Consider the following 21,734-nt stretch of genomic DNA (forward strand, 5'->3'; position numbering starts at 1 on the left):
CCATGACCTGAGCCGAAGGCAGATGCTTAACGACTGAGCCACCCAGGTGCCCCTGAGCAAGCTTTTTAGTATAGAACTTACACTTTGACACCTAACCTGCTCCGAATTTCTTGACCTTTCACTCTAAATTATCTGTGCTGCTGCCACGTTGGGCTTCCTGCTCTTTAGTGAACAAGCCATGCTTTCCATTTTCCAGGAACTCCCTTCTCTGTGAGCCAAATTCTGTTTTTCACTGCTCAGTTTATAAACGCCCTCTGTGAAAGCTTCCCTCATTTGTCTTTTTTATTCAACAAATTATGAAACACCTGATACCTAGGCACTGTTTGTTTTTTATTTTATTTAAAGATTTTATTTATTTATTTGACAGAGACAGTGAGTGAGGGAACACAAGCAGGGGGAGTGGGAGAGGGAGAAGCAGGCTTCCCGCCGAGCAGGGATCCTGATGCGGGGCTCGATCCCAGGACCCTGAAATCATGACCTGAGCAAACACTTAACAACTGAGCCACCCGGGCAGCCCCCTAGGCACTGTTTTAAATACTTGGGATACATAGGTGTACAAAACAGATCTTTGCCCTAGTTGAATTTATATTCTATCAAAATCCATTTCTTCCCTGTGCTGCACGTTTGCATAACCCTTTCCCAGACTAGTGGAAGATTCCATTCTGTTTGAGTGTGTGTGCACTCACAAGTATCTGAGTAACCCCCACGTGCAAGGTCTACGGAGGAGTACATGGTTAAATCCGAGATCTTTCTCTTGGGTTTACAGGCTGTTAAGGGAATCTAATACAATTAGAAAATTACATGTCCCAAGTGAGGCTAAACAGGTCGAAATTCAGAGAACAATTAAATTTAATTGTGAGTTGTTGGGGAAGACTATGAGAGGTGACTTTTGAACTGGACCTTTAAGGATGGGAAGGATGGGAAGAAGGGCATTGTAGTTGGAGCAACAAGAGCAAGAGAGGAGACGTGGGGCATATACAAATAATTCATTTGATTTGGCTGGAGGATAGGATGCAAGAAGGGGCGTAATGGGGGATGTGGTTGGAAAGAGATTGCGATCAGGCTAAGGAGTTTGGGTTTTATTGAGTTAGTAATGGGGAGCTGAGAGTTTGAGCAAAAGGGTGACCTGATTCTAGCTGTGATTTGGGAATAGTAACCTAATGAGAGTTCGATCATGTGGGTTTTTTTGTTTGTTTTTGGTTGGGATGGGGGATATTCGGAGGTTTCTGAGTGAGACCAACAAGAGCCAATGAGTACTTGATTGGGTGCAGCTGCAGTGGGAAGAGAGCCACGGACAAGGATGGATGGACAAGACCGCCAAGGCAGAATCAACAGGATGTGATGCTTTTTGAACAGGGACCAGACTCCACAGCTCTGCATACTGGGGCTTTGCACATAGATGCTCACCTTATTTGTTGAATGAACATGTATAATGGGTATTCACAGAATAAGGAGCTCAGGATTGTCTGAACTAGGAAAAGCTCCATGGAGGAAGAGGGACTTGGTTATACTTCTGGTCTTCCTCTGCTAAGACTTCCCTTCCTAATGCTTTATAATTCTGGGTGGGTCCACTTTCTAATCTAAATTACATGCCTGGAAATTGGTTGGAGGGGTGTCCTAGGCATTCTTTCTCTGAGCTGCCCCTATCTCTTGGCTGAGAATGTGCTGGTGGGGACACTAGTGCTTTAATATTTTGATCCCACTTGAGTGACCCTAGGTGGTGTTTTTTTGACCCTGAACTTCTAATGATACTACCTTCTGCAGGAGAGGCTTGATGATGGGCTGTTTCAGTGACCTGCACCTTGGTGGAGTCACTCCTGTTCCTCCAGGGTCTGCGCCTCCACTTTGGAAATCCAGTGTCAGCCCACCGAGAGGTATTCAGGCTCAGGAGGTCTTACCGGAAAAAGAGCAAACACAGGAAACATTAATAAATAAGGATGCAGGTAATTGTAGTTTATATTCGAGCTACACCAGGCTGGTCTGCTCAGCAAACCACATCGTGGTGTAAAGGTTTTGTGCTTTTTGTTTAAAATATAAAATCAGAGCATGGGAATGGGAGGCAGCTGTAGGAACCTGATGAACACAGTGTTTCTCAGTGTGATCACCATGCCGGTAGAATCAGCATCACCTGGGAACTAGTTAGAAATGCAAATTCTGGCCACTGCCACCCCCTCCAGCCTCAGACCTGGACACTCTGATACAGGTGCCCTGCAGTCTGTGTTGTAACCAGCACACCAGGGGAGCATGATGCACACTGAAGTCTGAGTACCACTGACTTACAAAAACTGTCTAAAAAATCTAAGACAGCTGTCAAAAATTAGAGCACTCTCCCCTGAACAGAGCTTGTTAAATACTAATGTTTTCTTCCTCTCCAATCCTTTTTCCAGACTCTTTGCACTGGGCATTAAATCTTATAAGCTCACAACTTAACCAGTATTTTATAATCCTTAATATTTTGGTCTGATCGACCCCCCAGAGATCCTAAGGATGCTCTTAATGCTTTCAGCACACATTTGCAAGTTATTAGGTTGGGTTATTTTCTTTCTTTTTTTTTTAAGATTTTACTTATTTGAGAGAGACAATGAGATAAAGAGAGCATGAGAAGGGGGGAGGGTCAGAGGGAGAAGCAGACTCCCTGCTGAGCAGGGAGCCCGATGCGGGACTCGATCCTGGGACTCCAGGATCATGACCTGAGCTGAAGGCAGTCGCTTAACCAACTGAGCCACCCAGGTGCCCTGGGTTATTCGCAACAAAGATCTCCATGGTGAATGATGCTATATATTGATTGTATTTCTTAAAGTAAACTTTCTAAGCTTGCCCTAAAGACTAGGGTGCACCTTACTTGGAGAAGGTATCAGTTTATTATATGTCATTTGACCACGCTTTTGCTTGCATCAAATATATGGGCTAATAATTTTCTTCCCTTCCTCCAAAAAGAGAAAATACTAAAAAGGAGAAACTGCAGAATAATTTCTCCTGGGAAGAGTTTGTAGGCTCTAGGCTCTTAAGACTAGGATGAACAGAAATGCAGAAAAGATAGAAGATAAAACTTAGTACGTTTTACTTTATATTCAGTGGTTAACTCTGGTTTTCCAAAGTAAGGCTCTTGGGTTACAGATGAGTAAGTTGGGTCCCAGCTTGAGTGGTTTATTCGAGATGTGTGAAGGTCTGAATTAAGTGTTGGATTTACTCTTGCTGCACTCCCAGCCTGGAGCCAAAGCTACAGAAGGTCCCCGCCTGGTGGCTGGTGGGCGAGTGGAGACTGGGTGTGGCATAGAAGGCTCCAGAGGACTCTGCCAAGCATCCCTGAGCAGAGTGTCTGCTGGGGAAGTAGATCCCCCGGGGAAGGAGGAGGAGACCCAGGATTCCCAAAGAGGTTTTGGGGAAGGGGGAGAGAGGTTTTTTTTGTTTTTAATGAAATAAATTTTTCCTGAGGTGTATTTGTTCTGGAAAACTAAACAAGTGGTTTTATTTACTTTTTAAGATTTTATTTATTTGAGAGGGAGCGAGCGAGCGAGAGCACAAGCAGGGAGGAGAGGGAGAAGCAGACTTCCTCTTGAGCGGGGAGTCCCATGTGGGGCTCGGTGCCAGGACCCTAAGATCATGACCTGAGCCGAAGGCAGCCGCTTAACCGACTGAGCCACCCAGGCGCCCCAACAAGTAGTTTTAAAACCTTTATCTGTCCCATCCTACCCCACCGCCGGGCATATCGTGTATACCCAAACTAAGTCACTTTGGGTCCTTTAGAGGCGTTAAGCCGGTAAATCTACATATATTTTAGATTCCCCGGCAAGGACTGCCCTTCTTCTCCCACACAGAGGGGAACTCCCACATTTTCTTAGTGTCCTGCACGGCTGCTTCATTAGCTCCTGGACTCGATTCTCCCAAGTGGGACGCTGGGGCCCTAACGTCCTGGGGTGGGGGGTGGGGGCAGGGGCCAGGGCTGGGCCCAGCAAGCTGCCCCTGCACGGGGCCCGCGGGGAGCCCGCCGCCGGCGTCCAGTCCCGCGGCCCAGGCCAGGGGGGGCGGCCGGCCTCCCCACGGGTGACCCCGAGGCCGCCAGGGTGGGCGGGCGCGCGCGGAAGGCCGCGGGCCGCGGGCGTGCGGTCCTTCGGGCTGCAGGGGGCGCTGTGCGCACCCTCGGGCCCGGCCGCGAGCGCAGCTCTTGTTTAAAGGGCCGACGGGGCACGTGGCTCGGACGCAGCTCGCGGCCGCCCGGCAGGAGCTCCGAGGCTGGGCGGCTCCGCTCCGCCTCCGCCGCCGCCTGCGCGCCGCGCCAGGCCCGACCGGCCAGGCCGAGGAGAGCCGCCGAGAGAGGGACGCGGGCAGCCATGGCCGGAGCGGCGCCCGCCCGGGTAAGCGCGCCGGCCCGCGGACGCCCAGACGGGCCGGGGCCGCCGCCGCCGCCGCCGCCGCCAGGGCCCGCGAGGGTCTCCTCCCCGCCGGCGTGGAGCGGCCCCGCCGCGCGGCCTCCCGGCCCGCCGCCCCCGCCCAGGCTGGCGCCTGCCGCGTCGTGCCAGCTCGGTCCGCCCCGCCACCCCGGTCTCGTGTCCGGGCCGGGCTTTCGGGCCGGCCGACCGGGCGGCCCAAACGGCAGGCGGGGCGGCGGGGGCGGCGGGGCGGCCCCGACGGCGGGGGACAGGCCGGGCTTCCTCGCAACACTTCAGATGACAGGCCTTGCATCGAAACCGAGTGGCTGTTTCCCCCCGTCCATTGTCTGGTTGGTGGCACGCAGGGAGGACAGGGTCGCCCAGCCCCGTGCGGTTCTGACAACCCGAGTCTGAGGCTCAGGGAAGGGACCGGCCCAAGGTCACTCACCTAGTCGAGGCCGTAGTCCGACGTCTAGGCCAGAATTTTGGAATTCCACCCCCGTGAAGGTACCCAGGGTTCTACTTTTACCTAAGAGAAAGGTATGGAATGCTGTCTATGAGAGGGATGGTAGGTAGATTTTTTTTTTTTAAAGATTAGTTTAGCATGTTGAATTAGATTATTTGGATTATTTTGGAATGTTGGTCGGTAATGTGCAGTATGCCCAATTCGGAGAAAAGAATCCTCTGACTATTTTTGACACACCAGAAAATCTCTTGCAAACAGAATGCAGTAAGTGGCTTCTACTATTATTAATACCTCTTAGTGAAGTTTTTTTTTTTTAAAGATTTTATTTTTATTTATTTGAGAAAGAGAGAATGAGAGACAGCACAAGACAGAAGAGGGTCAGAGGGAGAAGCAGACGCCCTGCTGAGCAGGGAGCCGGATGTGGGACTCGATCCCGGGACTCCAGGATCATGACCTGAGCCGAAGGCAGTCGCTTAACCAACTGAGCCACCCAGGCGCCACTTAGTGAAGTTTTTGAAACCTTGATTTTTGTGGATCCTTTTAAAGTAGGAGCTTCCCCTCCCTCTCCTTTCATTAATGAGTTTGGTGCTTCCCTTAGGAGTCCCTGAGTGCAAGGGAGAGAAAAGGGGTGGGAATACTGTGGTTTGTGGCCCTGTCCCCCCCGGGAATACCCTCCAAGACATCTCTGTAACTGTGGTGGTGACATCACCAGCTCCCACCGAACCCGGAGCCACTCCCTCAGAACTTTTTCTGACCATTTCTATCCGCTCACTCCTTTCCCTCTACCATCTTACAGTACCCGAGAGTCAAACAGGACGGATTTGCCCCCAACTCTTTCTATACAGAATTTTTCTCCTGGAGAAGGAAGAACCACATAACTTTTTTTTTTTTAAGATTTTATTTGACAGAGACACAGCAAGAGAGGGAACACAAGCAGGGGGAGTGGGAGAGGGAGAAGCAGGCTTCCCGCGGAGCAGGGAGCCCGATGCGGGGCTTGATCCCAGGACCCTGGGATCGTGACCTGAGCCAAAGGCAGACGCTTAACGACTGAGCCACCCAGGCGCCCCCACATAATTTTTTTTTTGCATTCCCCCATTGCACCTTTACAATGGCAGGTGGTCATTAGTTGTTACTGAATGAAGGTTGTTTAATTGTGTGGTCATTCATTCATTTAGTAGGTATTCATTGAGCATCTGCAGTGAGAGAGGCACTCTTTTAGAAGCTGGGAATACAACAGCGAATCACACACACCCTCGGGGAACTTATGTTCTGGGGGAAACAAACCAAAACCCAGGCAGATGCATGGAATCGTCCTGGATTCTTTTCTTCTTCTTTCTTTTTTAAGATTTTATTTAGGGCGCCTGGGTGGCTCAGTTGGTTAAGCAACTGCCTTCGGCTCAGGTCATGATCCTGGAGTCCTGGGATCGAGTCCCACATCGGGCTCCCTGCTCAGCAGGGAGTCTGCTTCTCCCTCTGACCCTCCCCCCTCTCATGCTCTCTCTATCTCATTCTCTCTCTCAAGTAAATAAATTAAAAAAAAAGATTTTATTTATTTATTTGAGAGAGAGAGACAAATAGCAAGAAAGAGCACAAGCAGGGAGGAGAGGGAGAAGCAGACTCCCAGCTGAGTAGGGAGTCTGACACGGGACTTGATCCCGGGACTCTGGGATCATGACCTGAGCCAAAGCAGACGCTTAACCAACTGAGCCACCCAGGCGCCCCCCAGCAAGGCTTTTAGCACGAGGTACTGGGACTGGGCTGTTGCACATGCTCCGGCTCATGCATCAGGCACCAGGGTGAGTTGAGGCACTCTAGAAGCTCTTTCCAAGGTGCCAAAGGACAATGGAATGAAAAAGGTGGAGGAAAAAAGCCCATGGGAACTGCTTCTTGCTGCGTCCCTGAGCCTGAACCATCACCAGCAGCATCGTCAACATCCTTATCATTATCATCTTAGCTGAATCAACATGGGGCTTGTGTGCATTGAGTATTTACCACATGCTAGACATTGTGCTTTCAACAAAGATTGTGTCATTCATTCCCACAATCTTCTCATGTGAGTACCATTTTCTAGATGTGGAAGTGAAGTTGAAAGCTGTGTGAAAAACCTTGCCCAAAGTCAGCCAGCTGGGGAGTGGCGGGGTTGCTGCTTGGACCTGGGCTCTCTGGCAGCAGATCTCATGTTCTCTGTACTTCCAAGCCTGTCCCTTCATTTGCAGAGGAGGAGGAGACTAAGATCCAAGATGGAAGCCACCTGAGAACCGCAGATGCTTTCTGTCTTTGGCCATGTGTTTCCTCCCGTTTTCCACTTGCTAATTCCTTGGTCCAGCCAGTGTTGCCTGTCGCTCACTGATGTCCCTGCCTCCCTCCCACACCTGCCTGACTGGCCCGTAGGATCCTGGCTGGGGCTTTCCCTGGGCAGGGGTCACTGTGAGGCTTTGTGAGGTACGCATTTTGATGGTGTCATTCTGATACCATCTCCCCTTTTTCTTCTTGTGGACAGGCTCCAGAGAGGGACAAGCAGACAGAGGACGAAAGCCCTTCGACACCTTCTTTGTCACCCCCACCAGCTGCTGAGAAGAACTCCTACCTGTACTCCACGGAGATCACACTGTGGACGGTGGTGGCCGCCATCCAGGCCTTGGAGAAGAAGGTGGACTCCTGCCTGGCCCGCCTGCTTTCTCTAGAAGGGCGGACGGGGACGGCCGAGAAGAAGCTGGCGGACTGCGAGAAGACGGCCGTGGAGTTCGGGAACCAGCTGGAGGGCAAGTGGGCCGTGCTGGGGACCCTGCTGCAGGAGTACGGGCTGCTGCAGAGGCGGCTGGAGAACATGGAGAACCTGCTGAGGAACCGAAATTTCTGGATCCTGCGCCTGCCCCCGGGCAGCAAGGGGGAGGTCCCCAAGGTATCCCTCGGGCACCTGGGGTGGGACAGCCCAAGGGACTGTGCCTGTAAGCGTGTGGGTGAGCATGCGCGACACTGTTCCAGGTGCCCGTGACCTTTGATGACGTGGCCGTGTATTTCTCTGAGCCGGAGTGGGGCAAGCTGGATAATTGGCAGAAGGAGCTCTACAAGCACGTGATGCGGGGCAACTACGAGACGCTGGTGTCCCTGGGTAAGGCTGCGTAGGTGGGGATCTGGGTCTGTGTCCGCAGATTGGCCTCCAGCAGTCTGTGTCTTTGCTTTGACTTGTGTTCTTCTCACGTCTCTCCAGCTCTGTGGGCAGCTGGGTGGCGGGTGTCCAGTCTTGACGCAGGTCCCCTTCCGTTCTGTATGCAGATTATGCCATCGCCAAACCAGACATCCTGACCCGGATGGAGAGGGGAGAGGAGCCTTGTCCTGAAGGCCCGTGGGGCCAGGAGGAGGGAAGTAAGAGGGAGGCGGCACGCCCAAGGAGGCCAAGCCCTGGTGAGTGGGAGCGAGATGGGGAATGAGTGGGGCACACCGCTCTCCTGGGCTTTCCAGACGTGCTGTGAGGCCAGGAAGGGGCACAGGCCCTGAACGCGAAGTGGGGCCCACTGTGTCCTAGGCGGGCCTAGGAGCTTTTGTCTTAGAGCCGCACGGTGTCTGCTTCTGAGTGACGGGCCGGCGGTACCGGCATCGTGTGGTTGGGTGTTGTGCGGACTCCGGGACACGGCGGACGTCAAGCGCGGACTTGCCGAGTGCTGTGTAAGCGGGTGACCCTGCTCACGCAGCAAATTGCTGCCTCTCTTGCTTGCCTCTCCCACCTCTGCTCCCTGACGTGAACCCGCGGCTCTAAGGCCTGTCGTGAACTGGCTTCCCTTTGTGGAAACGGCCCTCTCGGAGGAGCGGCCCCGACTTCGTCCCCAGAGCTGGTGTGGTAAGGGACAGTGGGTCCGGAGTTGACAGCACATCAGAGTCATCTGGGAGGCTTTTTTTTTTTTAAATAAAATTTAAGAAAATAAACGGAAGTAGGGAGAAAAGTCCGTCCAGCAAACCTCCCAAGTGACCGTCGCACACGTGGAGCAGTGATCAGGAGTCGCCACGTTGGCTTCCTCTGTCTCTTCCTTTTCTCTGAACGTAACCGAAATACCAGTGTCACACCCAGCAGATTAATACCTCATCCCGAGTCCATGTTCTCTTTTCCCCGCTGATTATCTCAAAACTGTTTTCTGTAGGTGTTGGGTCCCCTAATGCTGGGACACCGACGTCCACCTGTTGCATTCGATTTATAAAAAGTCTGTTAAAGGGCGCCTGGGTGGCTCAGTTGGTTAAGCGACTGCCTTCGGCTCAGGTCATGATCCTGGAGTCCCTGGATCGAGTCCCGCATCGGGCTCCCTGCTCGGCAGGGGGTCTGCTTCTCCCTCTGACCCTCCCCCCTCTCATGTGCTCTCTCTCTCATTCTCTCTCTCAAATAAATAAATAAAATCTTAAAAAAAAAAAAAGTCTGTTAAAAAGCCCGTGAAAGCTTCCCGCTATCCCGCATTTAACAGCCTTATTGTGATAGAGTTAACATACCAGCCAATTCCTGGATTAGAGTATACGGCTCATTGTTTTTACTCTCTTCACAGTTTAGTGACCATCACCACAATCTGAACTTTCCTCGCCCACCAAAGAGAAATCTGTACTTGTGGGTGTTAATTTCCTGTTTCCTTCCCCCTGCTCCCCAGCCCTAGGCAACTTCTCATCTCCTCTCTGTGTCTTAGATTTGCCTCTTCTGGGCATTTCACGGAAATAGAGTCCTACTGTGTGGGACCTTTAGTGACTGCCTTCTTTCACTGAGCGCGCGCTCCAGGCTTACCCACCTTGTGGCCTGTGTCAGGACCTCTGTGGATACACACGTTACCACATTCTCTTGCTCCGCTCCTTGGTTGATGGACCATCCTCACCTCCCCCTCTTTAGTATCATTTCTTTGTTGACATTCTAACGTCATTTATCTTTTTTTTTTTTAAGATTTTATTTATTTATATCAGAGAGCGAGCAAGCACAAGCAGGGAGAGGGGCAGGCAGAGGGAGAAGCCGGCTCCCCGCTGAGCAAGGAGCCCGACATCGGGCTCGATCCCAGGACCCTGGGATCATGACCTGAGCTGAAGGCAGACGCTTAACGACTGAGCCACCCAGGCGCCCCATAATGTCATTTATCTTTTTAAATGCCATCCTTTCCTGTATTCTGGATTTGGTGTCATTTATTGTTCTTCTGTTGCTTGCATTTCCTATAAACTGGTAGCTCAGGAGGCTTCTTTAGATCCAGTTTCAACCTTATGGGCAGCATGGCTTCAGAGGTGGTGCCGTGTACTCCCTGCCAGGCCATGGCACGAGGCACGGAGGCTCCGTCCGCCTGCCTTCTGCTGATCCTGAGCTCGATCCTTCTGTTCTGCTCCCCGTCACCTTCTCAGTAGTCATTGCCCAGTGTTGCCCAGATTTGTTATTCCATTAGGGGTTGCAAAATAGTGAGAGTCTGTCATACGTATGCACTGCATAGCTGAAATTCTTTTATAAAGAATAATTTCCCTAATCAACTCTTAGTTTCCCTGAAATATAGTCTGTACAGAAAAGGCAGGATAGAAGCTTAATTCTTTTCCTTCATCTGTTTTCAGAGTGAAGAGTTACTGCCTTAGGAGCCTTCAAAGGTGACCAATACTTGGGCTTTTTTTTTTTATTAGGTTATGTTAATCACCATACATTACATCATTAGTTTTTGATATAGTGTTCCTTTTTTTTTTTTTTTACTTTTTAATGACTTTAGAGACTGTTGAATATTTTATATATGCCAATCGTTTGCAGCCATTATTTTTTGTGCTTAAATTGTCCCATCTTTAGCTCGTGGGAGCCCTTTCAAGTTGGCTCTTAGGTCACTTTGATGTGAATTCAGTGGCTTTCAGATACCATAAAATGTTCTAGAATCATCTAGTGTATTTCCTGCCCCAGACCTAGAATGCAAATTTCTCCAAGGAGTTTTGATTCCTTTCAGTGACAAATGATATCTGGAGACCACAATATGAGTGCCAGTAGTTGCTAATTTTTGACATTACTTCTAGGTTTTTCAGAAAATATGTATTTTTTTTTTGAGAAAATATGTGTTTTTGAAAAGGAAAAAATCATGAGCTCATAGTGATATTTCTCATTCAAATTTAATGTTCTTTCTTCTTATACTTGAATATCACTTTCTTTTTACATGGAAATCTTAAACAATTAGACTTTTGGATGAAGGCTGAGATTTTTTGCAGTTTTTTTTTTTTTTTTTTTAAGATTTTGTTTATTTGAGAGAGAGTGAGAGGGAGCACATGAGAGGGGTTAGGGTCAGAGGGAGAAGCAGACTCCCTGTCGAGTAGGGAGCCCGATGCGGGACTCGATCCAGGGACTCCAGGATCATGACCTGAGCCGAAGGCAGTCGCTTAACCAAGTAAGCCACCCAGGCGCCCTGCAGTTCTTTTTGTCCTCCGAACGTATTCCATTCAGGACTTATAGACAAAGTAATGCCTTTTAAGTCACTTGAAATAATTATTTTCTCTATAGGGTTATGTCACCAACTTGATACACAGTTAAGTTCATTTATTTCTATATATTTTTAGATTTTTTATTTTATTATTTATTTTTAAAAGATTTTATGTATTTATTTGAGAGAGAGAGAAACCACGAGTAGGGGTAGGGGCAGAGGGAGAGGGAGAAGCATACTCCCCGCTGAGCAGAGAGCCTTACATGGGGCTTGATCTCAGGACCCCGGGATCATGACCTGAGCCAAAGGCAGACGCTTAACGACTGAGCCACCCAGGCACCCCTATTTTTAGATGTTTAGAAATGGTTCTTTTTACCTTTTCATTGAATATGTACGGCATGTTACGTTTGCAAAGTCAAAATGGTTTAACAGGATACATTGAGGGAAGTCTTATTTCCATTCTTGTCCCGTCCTTGTCCCTATAGATAACCATTTTTATTAGTGTCTTGTTTATACTTCCGGTGTTTCCTTTCGAAAAGATCAGTAACAGATATATTTGCTTTCCCCCATCCCTGTCTTACACAATTTGTCCTGGAGATCACTTCATATGTATATATATACAGACCTTCCTTCTTTACTTTTGTGGATGCGGAATGTTCCAAGGTGTGAGATCGCAGTTTGTTTAACCAGTCCCTGCTGGTGGACACTTACGGTATTTCCAGTATTTTGCTGATATAAATATGCTGTAGAGGCTACTTTGTGCATAAGGCAGCTCATATTTTTGCCAGTGCATCTTTGGGATAGATTCCTAGAAGCTGCACTGCTGGGTCAGAGGTAAATGAACACATAAATTTTCGATTTATCACCAAATAGCCCTCCATGGAGGTTGTATCATTTGCCTCTCCCTCAATGTTGTGAAAGAGGCCCCTTCCCAGCACCCTAAGCAATGACTGGTCTTCCTGACTATACCTATACATTTGCCAGCCTGGACATCTCATATAAATGGAATCTTATAATACATGGTCTTTTGACTCTGGCTTCTTTCCCTTAGCATAGTGTTTTCAGGGTTCATCCATGTTGTACTGTGTATCAATATTTCATTTCTGTTTTCTTTTTTTTATCCTGGTCAAATACACATAACATAAAATTTACCATCTTAGCCATTTTTAGGTGTACTGTTTGGTGGTATTAAATACATTATAATGTGATGCAATCCCATCAGAACTTCTTTCACCCTGTAGAGCTGAAACTCTCTACTCATTAAACAGTAATCCCTCATTGTGTCCCCTGCCCCAGCCCCTGGCAGCCACAGTACTACTTTCTGTCTCTATGATTTTGTCTACTCCAAGGACCTCATAGAAGTGGAATCACACAGCATTTGTCTTTTCGTGACTGGCTTTATTTCATGTAGCATGATGTCCTTAAGGTTCATCTGTGTGGTAGCAGGTATCAGAATTTCTTTCCTATTTTTAGTCTAAATAATCTGTTGTCTGTGCCTACCACATTTTGCTTATCCATTCATCTGTTGACAGACACTTGGGTTTCCATGTTTTAGCTATTGTGAATAATGCTGCTATGATCATGGATATACAAATACCTCTTGGAGACTCTGTCTTCAGTTCTTTTCAGTATATACTTAGAAGTGAAATTTCTGGGTCATATGGTAATTCTATTTTTAATTTTTTTTAAAGATTTTATTTATTTATTTGAGATAGAGAGCAAGAGCAGGGGGCAGAGGGAGAAGCAGGAGAGCCAATGCAGGACTCCATCCCAGGACCCGGGGATCATGACCTGAGCTGGAGGCAGATGCTTCACCGACTGAGCCACCCAGGCACCCTCTATTTTTAATTTTTTGAGGACTGTTACACTGTTTTCTACAGTGACTGTACCATTTTATATTCTCACCAACAGTGTGCAAGGGTTCCCGTTTCCCCACATTCTTGCCAACACTTAATATTTTCTGTTGTTTCTTTTTAATAGTAGCCATCATAATGAGCGTGAAGTGGTATCTTATAGTTTCTTTCTATGTCTAGTCTGTTGAATGGTTTTATCAAGAAAGGGTGTTGAATTTTGTCAGATGCTTTTTCTGTATCATTTGAGATGATCATGGGGTGTTCTCCCTTCATTCTGTTAGTATGGTGTATTCCATTGTTTGAGTTTCATATGTTGAACCAACCTTGCATTCCAGGAATACACTCCACTTGGTCATGGTGTTTAATCCTCTTTTTTTTTTTTTTCAAGATTTCATTTATCTATTAGAGAGAGCATGAGGGGGTGGGGTGGCAGAGCGATAGGGAGGAGCAGACTCCCCACTGAGCAAGGAGCCCAATGTGGGGCTCAATCCCTGGGATCATGACCTGAGCCGAAGGCAGAGGCATAAATGACTGAGCCACTCAGGTACCCCGGGAACAGGGTTTTTTTCTTCTTTTTTTTTTTAATTAGAGAGAGAGGGGGGAGGAGAGGAGGAGGGTCAGAGGGAGAAGCAGACTCCCTGCTGAGCGGGAAGCCTGACGTGGGAGTCGATCCTGGGACTCTGGCACTCGATCCTGGGACTCTGGGATCATGACCTGAGCCAAAGGCAGACTCCCAACAGACTGAGCCACCCATGTACCCCAACAGTATATTTTTAATGGTACCTCTCTTACATGAGTGTGGTTGAGTATCTTTTTATTTGTTTATGGGCCATTTAAATTTCTTACTCTGTGAACTCTTTGTTCATCTCTTTTGCCCTAGGGAGCTTTTTTAAAATGTATACTAATGGGTGCCCAGGTGCCTCAGTCGGTTAAGTGTCTGACTTTGACTCAGGTCATGATCTCAGGGTCCTGGGATTGAGCCCTGTGTCAGGCTCCATGCTCAGCAGGGAGTCTGCTTCTCTCTCCCTCTCTCCCTCTGTCCCTCTATCCTCCGACTCATGCTTGCACTTGCACACTCTCTCTCTCAAATAAATTAAATCTTTAAAAAAAACCCAGGGGCTCCTGGGTGGCTCAGTCGGTTAAGCATCTGCCTTTGGCTCAGGTCATGATCCCGGGGCCCTGGGATCAAGCCCCATGTCAGGCTCCCTGTTCCGTGGAGTGTGTGCTTCTCCTTCTCTGCCCTTCCTCTTGCTTGTGTGTGCACGCCTGCGCACACTGTGTCTCAAATTAATAAATTTCTAAAAATAAATAAATACAATAAAATCTTTTTCAAAAAATGCATACTTCCTAGGCCTACCCAGAACTACTAATGAGAATCTTGGGGTGCTTCCAAGGGGATCCTTATACATCAGCCTGGTATAGGACTCGGGACTGGAAGGCACTGTTCTGGTGTTCTGAGCTGGGAGGCCCTAACAAACCACATCCTTGGCCGCTGTGTCATGACTTGTCTGGTACGATCAGATGTTCCTGTGCTGTACCTTTTCCTTCTTTTTTAGCCTCTAAGGATCAGTGAAGTCCACTAGCCTGTGTTTGGCCTGATGCCCCCACCGTCAGTCCCAGTGACTATAGTCAGCCCTTCCTCAGAGGCTCCTGCCCCTGGCGGGGGGGATCTCTGTGTTGTCCTTGGTGTCACTGAGTTGCATTTTCCAGGCCTCCCTCCACACCCAGAGCACATCCTCAGCCCCGTCAGCCCTGCCCGGGAGGAGCCAAAAGAAGGGCAGGTCCCCAAGCACCAGCAAGACTCAGAGGCAAGAGCAACTGTACCCAGAGCAACCACGGGTGAGTGAGGGCCACCGGGTAGCCGTGTGAACAGCATCTCAGCAAGGACCAGACAGGTGCTACTGAGAACGAGTGCTAAAGCGTGAGGGTGGGACAGATGGTGGGCACCAGGCTTGGCTGAGCTGGACAGGCTTCCTGGGAAGGGGACCCCTGAAACAGGCCTTAGAGGAAGGGTAGATTTGGGCTGGGAACGAAGGGCATTTTCCGCAGGAGAAAATGGTCTGAGCCAAAGTGTGGGTCCCTGAGGCCTGCTGGGGGCCAGGCCCTCTGGCCTGGCTGGAGTGAGGGGAGGGACACACAGAGGTGGGTCCTGGGCCTCCTCAGGCTTCCGACCACGGTCACGTTAACCGGACAGTCTGTTATATGCCTATAGCACGGTGCTGGCATGTGCCTTCTTCAGTAAATGTCCTCTCTCTAGAGGCCCGTGAGGGGCTCTGTGGCTTCAGTCCCCCTTCCAGTGATAACTGTCTGCGTGTGTGTAAAGGAAGTTCCTGTCCATTCTTTTACAAAAATGAAGTATAACTCAGAGGGCATTTGGCATAACACATGGCATATAATCCAGAGTGGTGGTGTCTCCAGACTGCACCTTGCTAGCTTGGCTTCTCCTGTTCCCATGCCTCCTCCTTCCCCCTCCTTCCCACGGGCTTGACTTTTCAGTCTGGGTTGCTTTCTCTCCAGTAATTTCTGTGACTCTCCCCCAATGAATATGAGCTCCCTGGGGGTGGAGGTGATCCTCCCTCCCTCCCCGGTGTCCCTGCTGCCCAGCCAGTGTGTAAGGAGAGAGGACCTTCTCATTGTCCCTGCTCCCCTGCAGACCTGGCACTGTGCCCCAGGGGCCTCCCCAAACCCTCTGTCCTTCGGAGGTCCATCAGGGTGACGGAGCTGTCAGCACTGGCCCAGATGGGAACTGGGGGCGTGGCCTTCACCGCTCTCCTCTCACCTCTGAAGCGGAGGCCATGGAGTGGGCAATCCTCCGGACAGAGCCCTGGGGCCCCCTCTTCCTGGCTGGCATTCGAGCATGTCCGGGGTCTGCTCAGAGATGCTCGTGCCGTCCTGCACGAGCCCGGTGTCGGGAAAGGCCCTCACAGTGTCTCTCTCACAGGGCCTCCAGCCTCGGTTAAACGGGAGGAAGAATCTTCAGGTGGGGAGTCTCCAACCTCCCCTCCTGGGGACAGCCTGCCCGGCATGGGGCCAGGTAAGTGATGGGAGGGGGCCCTTGGGAGTGGGCTGGGAGTTGGCGCAGTGGGCCCTGGTGAGGGGCTTCTTCCAGAGGGGTTCCTTCCTCATCCCCAGGTACTGTTGCCCTGGGGCTCTTGGCGACCCAGACCATCTAGGTCCTGGTTTTCCCCCATCACGTCTGGCTTGGTGGGAACGCACTGCTTGAACACAAGCTGTACGCACCAGGTCTGCAGTCTGGTGACAGGCCTCACGCAACCCTGTGAAGTGACTCAGGCGCACAACCTCCAGTGTCTTGCAGTTTGTACATGGTGGCCTACGGTTTAAATTTAGATCCCCTGCCTAGAGGCCACAAAACTCAGCTTACACCCTGATGAGCAGGGAAAAAGAAAGCAATTATCGCCCATTCTGGCTTTGGGGTGGTTTTCTGTCCTAATAGAAAGGGATCCAGTTCTCACCTGGTTCCATCCTGGTACCGGCTTTGGTGGGAGGCAGAGGTGAGATCTGGGCCCACCTTGGGGTAGTGGCATGGTGGGAGTCCAAGCTGGAGATGAGCTTCAAATGAAGAGGTCTGGGAACCTTGGCCTTCACATGGAATAGGGCCTAAGACCCACACTAATCCCTAAGTTTAGGAATACCATGGTAGCCCATTGAATGCAACGGTTTAGATGCAAAATTTAAATGATTCTTACAGACTCCTTACTGATTCTGTAGCTGGAGGACTAAATTACAAACCGTTGGGTCATTTCCAACATAGAAATAAAAGTTCTGTCTGGAGTTATTGTGAGGGTTGCCGGTAAGCTGCACTGAGTAAGAACCCCAAGGTCTTGACATCAGGTGCTGGTCCAGAAGGTTCAGCAGTTGGCAGCAGTCTCCTGGGGTAGGATTTAAGTTCATGCTTCAGCAAGAATAGAAATTGCTGGTAAGGGGCTAAAGATTTCGTTTTAATAGAGGGTAAGTTTCGTGGTCAGCCTTTGAGCAGACCTTGGGCTGCAGTAGCTGAGCTGCTGGGCACTGGGCGAGGTCAGAGAAGCCAGTAGTCAGGGCTGATTCCAGAAAAGCCCAGAGGGGAATAGCAGTTGAAGGATCTCGAAGAATGCACAGTGTTCCAGGTCGGGCCTGTGGCCAGGACCTTCCTTCCCAGCATCAGGGACCCCAGTGTTGCCTCAGAGCCCCCCTCTCTCCAATGTCCTGGCAGTTCCTATGCCTAAGTCCCACCTCAGAGTCAAGTGTGACTCACACTGAGGTCCAGCCAGGGAGCCTCGGTCCTCGTGCCTCCTGCCTGTCCCTCGAGAGCAGGTGCCAGACAGGTAGTGGATGCTCAGTGTTGATTTGTTATGTGGATGAGTAGCTCAGAGTATGGCTAAGTCACCCGCCACCTCCAGGCCTGAGGCTTCTTACCTAGTCCAGTGGCCCCAGGGCTCACTGTCATTCATTGATGGGAACTAATGTTATCAGAATTCTTGGGGATCCTGTGCGGCCAGTGTATCTCAGGGTCCAGGGTCTCCACTGCATCCTCCACCTGTTGTCTTTCACATCTGGCCTCTGACCCCCCCGGGTCCCTGGATCCTGGTTTTGCGGCTTTGTCTCCTGTCTCCCAAGCTTGGCCTCCAGGAATGGGCCACTGGAACATCTGGGCCACGTGACAATAAACAGACTGGATGATGTTGGGAGGCCGTGCCTGCTCGGTAGGGCCAAGTGAACGGGGTCCCTGATGTGTGCTCTGAGCACTTGCAGGAGAAAGGGCTCTGCGAAAGCAGGAGCAGGGTGGGTGCAGATGTGGCTCGGGATGTGCTGGAGGCCAGGGCTGGGGGGAGTGGCCTGGGTGGGGGGCTAGTGTGGCCCACTCGAAATCAATGGAGATTCCTTTCTCCAGGTGGTGGTGGTGTGGTCATCAAGACAGAAGCCCAATCTGAGGACGAGATGATGCCCGAGCAGCTCTTCCTGGGGGAGTCCCGTAGCCAGCCCGTGTGTAGAATGCCCAAGGGGCCCAGGAGCAGGACCGCAGGCCCTGGCCGGCTTCATGCCGCAGGAGTGCCACGGGTGCGGGCGGGGGACCCGCGGCCGCCAGGGGCCGTGGGGGAGCCGCCCCGCATCCTTCCTCGCCGGCGAGAGCGGACCTTCCCCTGCCCTGACTGCGGGCAGAGTTTCCGCTTGAAGATTAACCTGACCATTCACCAGCGGACCCACGTGGAGGAGGAGCACAGGGAGACTCCGGGGAGCCCGGCCCCGGGCTGGGGGGAGGCCCACGCCGCTCTGGAGCCGGGGGAGGTGGTGGTGCCGGGCCCTGTCATCCGCTGGCTCCCCGAGGAGCCCGGAGGCCACCGCTCCCTGGCAGGCCGTCCGTGCCTGGGGCGGCGGCCGGCGACCAGCAAGGTGTACCACTGCAGCGAGTGCCTGCGCTTCTTCCAGCAGCGGAAGAGCCTGCTGCTGCACCAGCGCCTGCACACGGGCACCAGCCAGGGCTGGCCGGCCTGTCCCTACTGCGGCAAGGCCTTCCGCCGGCCCTCCGACCTCTTCCGGCACCAGCGCATCCACACTGGCGAGCGGCCCTACCAGTGCCCCCAGTGCGGCCGGGCCTTCAACCGGAACCACCACCTGGCCGTGCACATGCAGACTCACGCCCGAGGCCAGGCCGGCCCGCACTTCCCTGCTTCCTCCGCCCTCCCTGGGAGCCCCCCGCTGCCCCGGCCCAGCCACAGCCAGGAGGGCTGAGCCGGCAGGAGCGTGCAGGGGTACCCTCCGGCTCTCCCGGGCACCCCCCGCAGGACTTCTGTGCACCTTCAGGCCTTTCCCCTTGTGCCTGACGCCGGTTCCTCGTTCCGGGATAACTTTGGAGAGAACTTTTCTTCATTCAGATGGGAAGCAGCGGCCGTTTTGGTGACTGTGTGTGTGACCAGATGCCTCAATTTCCTCTTTCCTAAGTTTGTCACTCTTTGCCGCCTCTTCTACATTCCTGACTTAGGAAGGATCCCTTAAGGCTTAGAGGATGCCGACTTCCGGTGAGAGCAAGAGGGCTGGAGATAGAGGCCCTTGCAGTAGGGGGCGATAGAGACACGGAGGGCCTGCAGTTTTGATTCTGCCCACGCAGGTCACAGCAGAGTGGACAGTCTGAAGAGTAGGCACTGGAAATTTGAGTTTCCTACTGTGTTATTTTGAAACTTTTTTTTTCCTCCATACGGAGTCTTTCTAGTGCTTTTGTAAGTGTTAAGTGTGGTTGCAAAGGGGACCAGGAGCCCTGAGGGTCAGGAATTATTCTGCCACCTCCTTGTTGGTGGGGATGGTAGAGGGGCTGTCCAGATCAGCCCGGGTGTGGGAGGATGCTTGGCTGCTGCCCTGGACATCAGGTGCCTTCCTGGGTATGCGTTCTTTGGCCCAGAATGATTCCCAATATGCCAACATCCGTGATTGATTTTGGTTATTAGTTGAGAGGGGGAAACTGAGGCCTGGAGTGGCTGACCCTTCCCCCAAGGTCTCAGTATTATGGGTATGCACGCTGCGTGGACTGGACCCCGCACAACTCCTTAGGGATGGGGGAAGACGCAGACCCAGCCCAGGAAGCTCCTCGCAGAGAGGAAGATCCCAATGTGGGTGAGGCTGTTCAGCCAAGCTGGATTCCTGAGCTACCAGGCCTGAGTTGTCGTTAAAGGAGCAGTTGGTTTTCAAGAATTTGGGGCTGGTAGCAGAGTTAGGCCAGGATTTTTTTAACCACCTCCAGCCTCATGTTCCTCACCTGTCAAAGGGGGTAATGACCCCAGTGCATCCTACCTCACCTTAGGGTTTTCAGGGTCATAAAAGATTTAGAGGCAGTGGGCCAAATAGGAAGCCTGGTTTTTGTCCTTCTTTTCTAGTTCAGGGCCCCCCCTTTCTCTCCCATGTTCATCTCCAGCCCTTTGCCCCAGTCAGAATCCCTCAGGAAGGACCTTTCTTTTCTAGAGTGAGTGGAAGGTCCCTTGGGTGCAGAGTGAGGAGAGACTTTCCCCTTGGGCTATATCCCCAGGGAGCCCTTTGTACTTCAGTGGAACAAATTCTTACCAAAGCAGTGAGGTTCAAACCGTAGAAGTTCGGGCAATAGCATCAGGCCCCCTGGAGAAGTCTTGATGGCAGCTAGCATCTTGTGCCTCTTAAATCACACCACTTCGGGTGCTGCCTAGAGACCAACCCTTGGTTTGGGTGATTTAAAACTGGAGTACTGGGTCCTCGGCTATTTTGATGGTCTTATTTGCCTTGGCTCTATGTGAAGTGGCAAGCATTCAGACCTGCTTCCAGGTGCCTGGGTCCCTGGCTGTGCCACTTCTGTTGCCCCTCTGACCCTCACCCCTCTCCCAAAGTCATAAACAGAGTTGGGGGCAGATGGGAACGTTACCATCATCTCTGGGGCAAGAGTGAGTATGCAAGTCGGTGAGAGTCCAGCCAAGTTCCCCTGGGCTTGGGAAGAAGAGCTGCCACCCTCCCCTGCTGTGCATTCTGCTTGTCTGCTCTGGCATCCCCAACCGTCACCAGGGGCCCCACCAGTCGGGGCTGGGCTGTCAGCAAGTGTTCAGACAGGATATGGTGCAAATGGAGCTGCTCCGAGCTTACCCCTTCGCTTTAAGAGCTAGTCTCAGGTGTTTCCTGGGGATGCCTCAAGGCTCAAAGTTCCTAGACCTTTCTAATGCTTAATGTCCTGTGTAAACGCAGGTCCTCCAGCAAGTACTCCAGCAACGGCACAAGCCAGGAGTGATCGCTGGACACAGGCCGTCCCATTTCTTCCAAAGCCCTCAGTGTGCCGGGTTCCTGGTGACCAGGCCTTGTGAGTTTACCTGGCACGTATGCATCGTGGTGCCGGAGCAGAGCGGTGCTCCAGAACCCTGGAGGCTAGAACCTGGTTTGGCCTTCGACTCGCTCCTAGCTCGACTCGCTCCTAGCTCTGCGTCTCGGCTTCCTCATTTGTAAACAAGGAAGGTGGGGTCCTGTGCTAAAGGCTCTTAAGCACTGTGACGGTGGCGGTCCTCTGCCTTCATCGGTGCTCAATAAATATGTTGAACTGAAGGAGTGTGTGCTCATGACCTTCCTGCTCTCCGGGAGTCAGCCCTCTCGGGGAGCGCGTCCAGCAGGCGGGCCCGCAGCCCCGCAGCCCCGCCCAGGCCTGGGCTCCCGGGCTGCGGCGGCGCGCGAGAGCGGCCCCGACGCCAGACGCCCTCGGCCGCCGGCCCCGCCCACTCCGGGCGTCCGCTGCGGGGGCGGGGCCTCTCGCCCGACCAGTGGGAAACCGGCTCCCGGCCGCGGGGACCCGCCGCGCGCGGGCCGGGGGCGGAGTTTCCAGGACTGGCCAATGAGGAACCGGCTTCGGGACGCGGGGCGGGTCCCACTCGGGGCAGAGCTGCCGCCTGCCCGGGCTGCCGCGACGCCGACGCCACGTTCGCCCGCGGCGTATCCGTCGCTCCGCGCTCCTAGAGCAGGCCGGGACGTACGGCCGCTGGAGAGCGGGGCGGGGATGATGTCCACCGGGACGCTCGAGGCCACAGCGGCCACGGGGAGCTGTCTGAGGTCAACGATACAGTACCTTCTCCTTTCTCGGCTGCGGACTTAGCCGCAAGATTTCCGAGGTTCCCGCCAGCCCTGACGATTGGCCGAGCCGGCTCTGCGGGTTGGG

At 52.0% G+C, this 21,734-nt stretch overlaps 1 protein-coding gene across 4 annotated transcripts; it reads left to right on the forward strand.

The window, feature by feature from the left end:
• Window positions 1-465: 465 nt before the first annotated feature.
• On the forward strand, window positions 466-21,012 carry ZNF783 (zinc finger family member 783). 4 transcript variants are annotated; one of them, XR_004682141.1, is made up of 8 exons: window positions 4,047-4,355; window positions 7,337-7,738; window positions 7,822-7,948; window positions 8,113-8,241; window positions 14,795-14,923; window positions 16,026-16,118; window positions 17,976-19,101; window positions 20,780-20,856. XR_004682141.1 is itself a non-coding variant. In XM_035021337.1 (7 exons), exons 1-7 carry the CDS (start codon window positions 1,938-1,940, stop codon window positions 18,812-18,814), a joined length of 1,725 nt encoding a protein of 574 aa, XP_034877228.1. In that variant the 5' UTR covers window positions 466-1,937; the 3' UTR covers window positions 18,815-21,012. The 4 variants fall into 4 exon arrangements, 2 of the variants coding, with proteins under 2 accessions (XP_034877228.1, XP_034877227.1); XR_004682142.1 differs by having other exon boundaries at window positions 17,976-18,987; window positions 20,780-20,851; XM_035021337.1 differs by lacking the exon at window positions 4,047-4,355 and adding an exon at window positions 466-1,943 and having other exon boundaries at window positions 17,976-21,012.
• The last annotated feature ends 722 nt before the right edge of the window (window positions 21,013-21,734 follow it).

This window comes from Mirounga leonina, unplaced genomic scaffold, assembly GCF_011800145.1.
Source record: "Mirounga leonina isolate KUSES-001 unplaced genomic scaffold, KU_Mleo_1.0 Mir_174, whole genome shotgun sequence".
NCBI lineage: Eukaryota > Metazoa > Chordata > Mammalia > Carnivora > Phocidae > Mirounga > Mirounga leonina.

Coding starts and splice junctions, on each gene's coding strand:
- ZNF783 (XM_035021336.1), top strand. CDS start 4,332: ATGGCCGGAGCGGCGCCCGCCCGG. Junction 8,242..14,794: donor CCCAAGGAGGCCAAGCCCTG/GTGAGTGGGAGC, acceptor TGCATTTTCCAG/GCCTCCCTCCACACCCAGAG. Junction 14,924..16,025: donor TGTACCCAGAGCAACCACGG/GTGAGTGAGGGC, acceptor TCTCTCTCACAG/GGCCTCCAGCCTCGGTTAAA.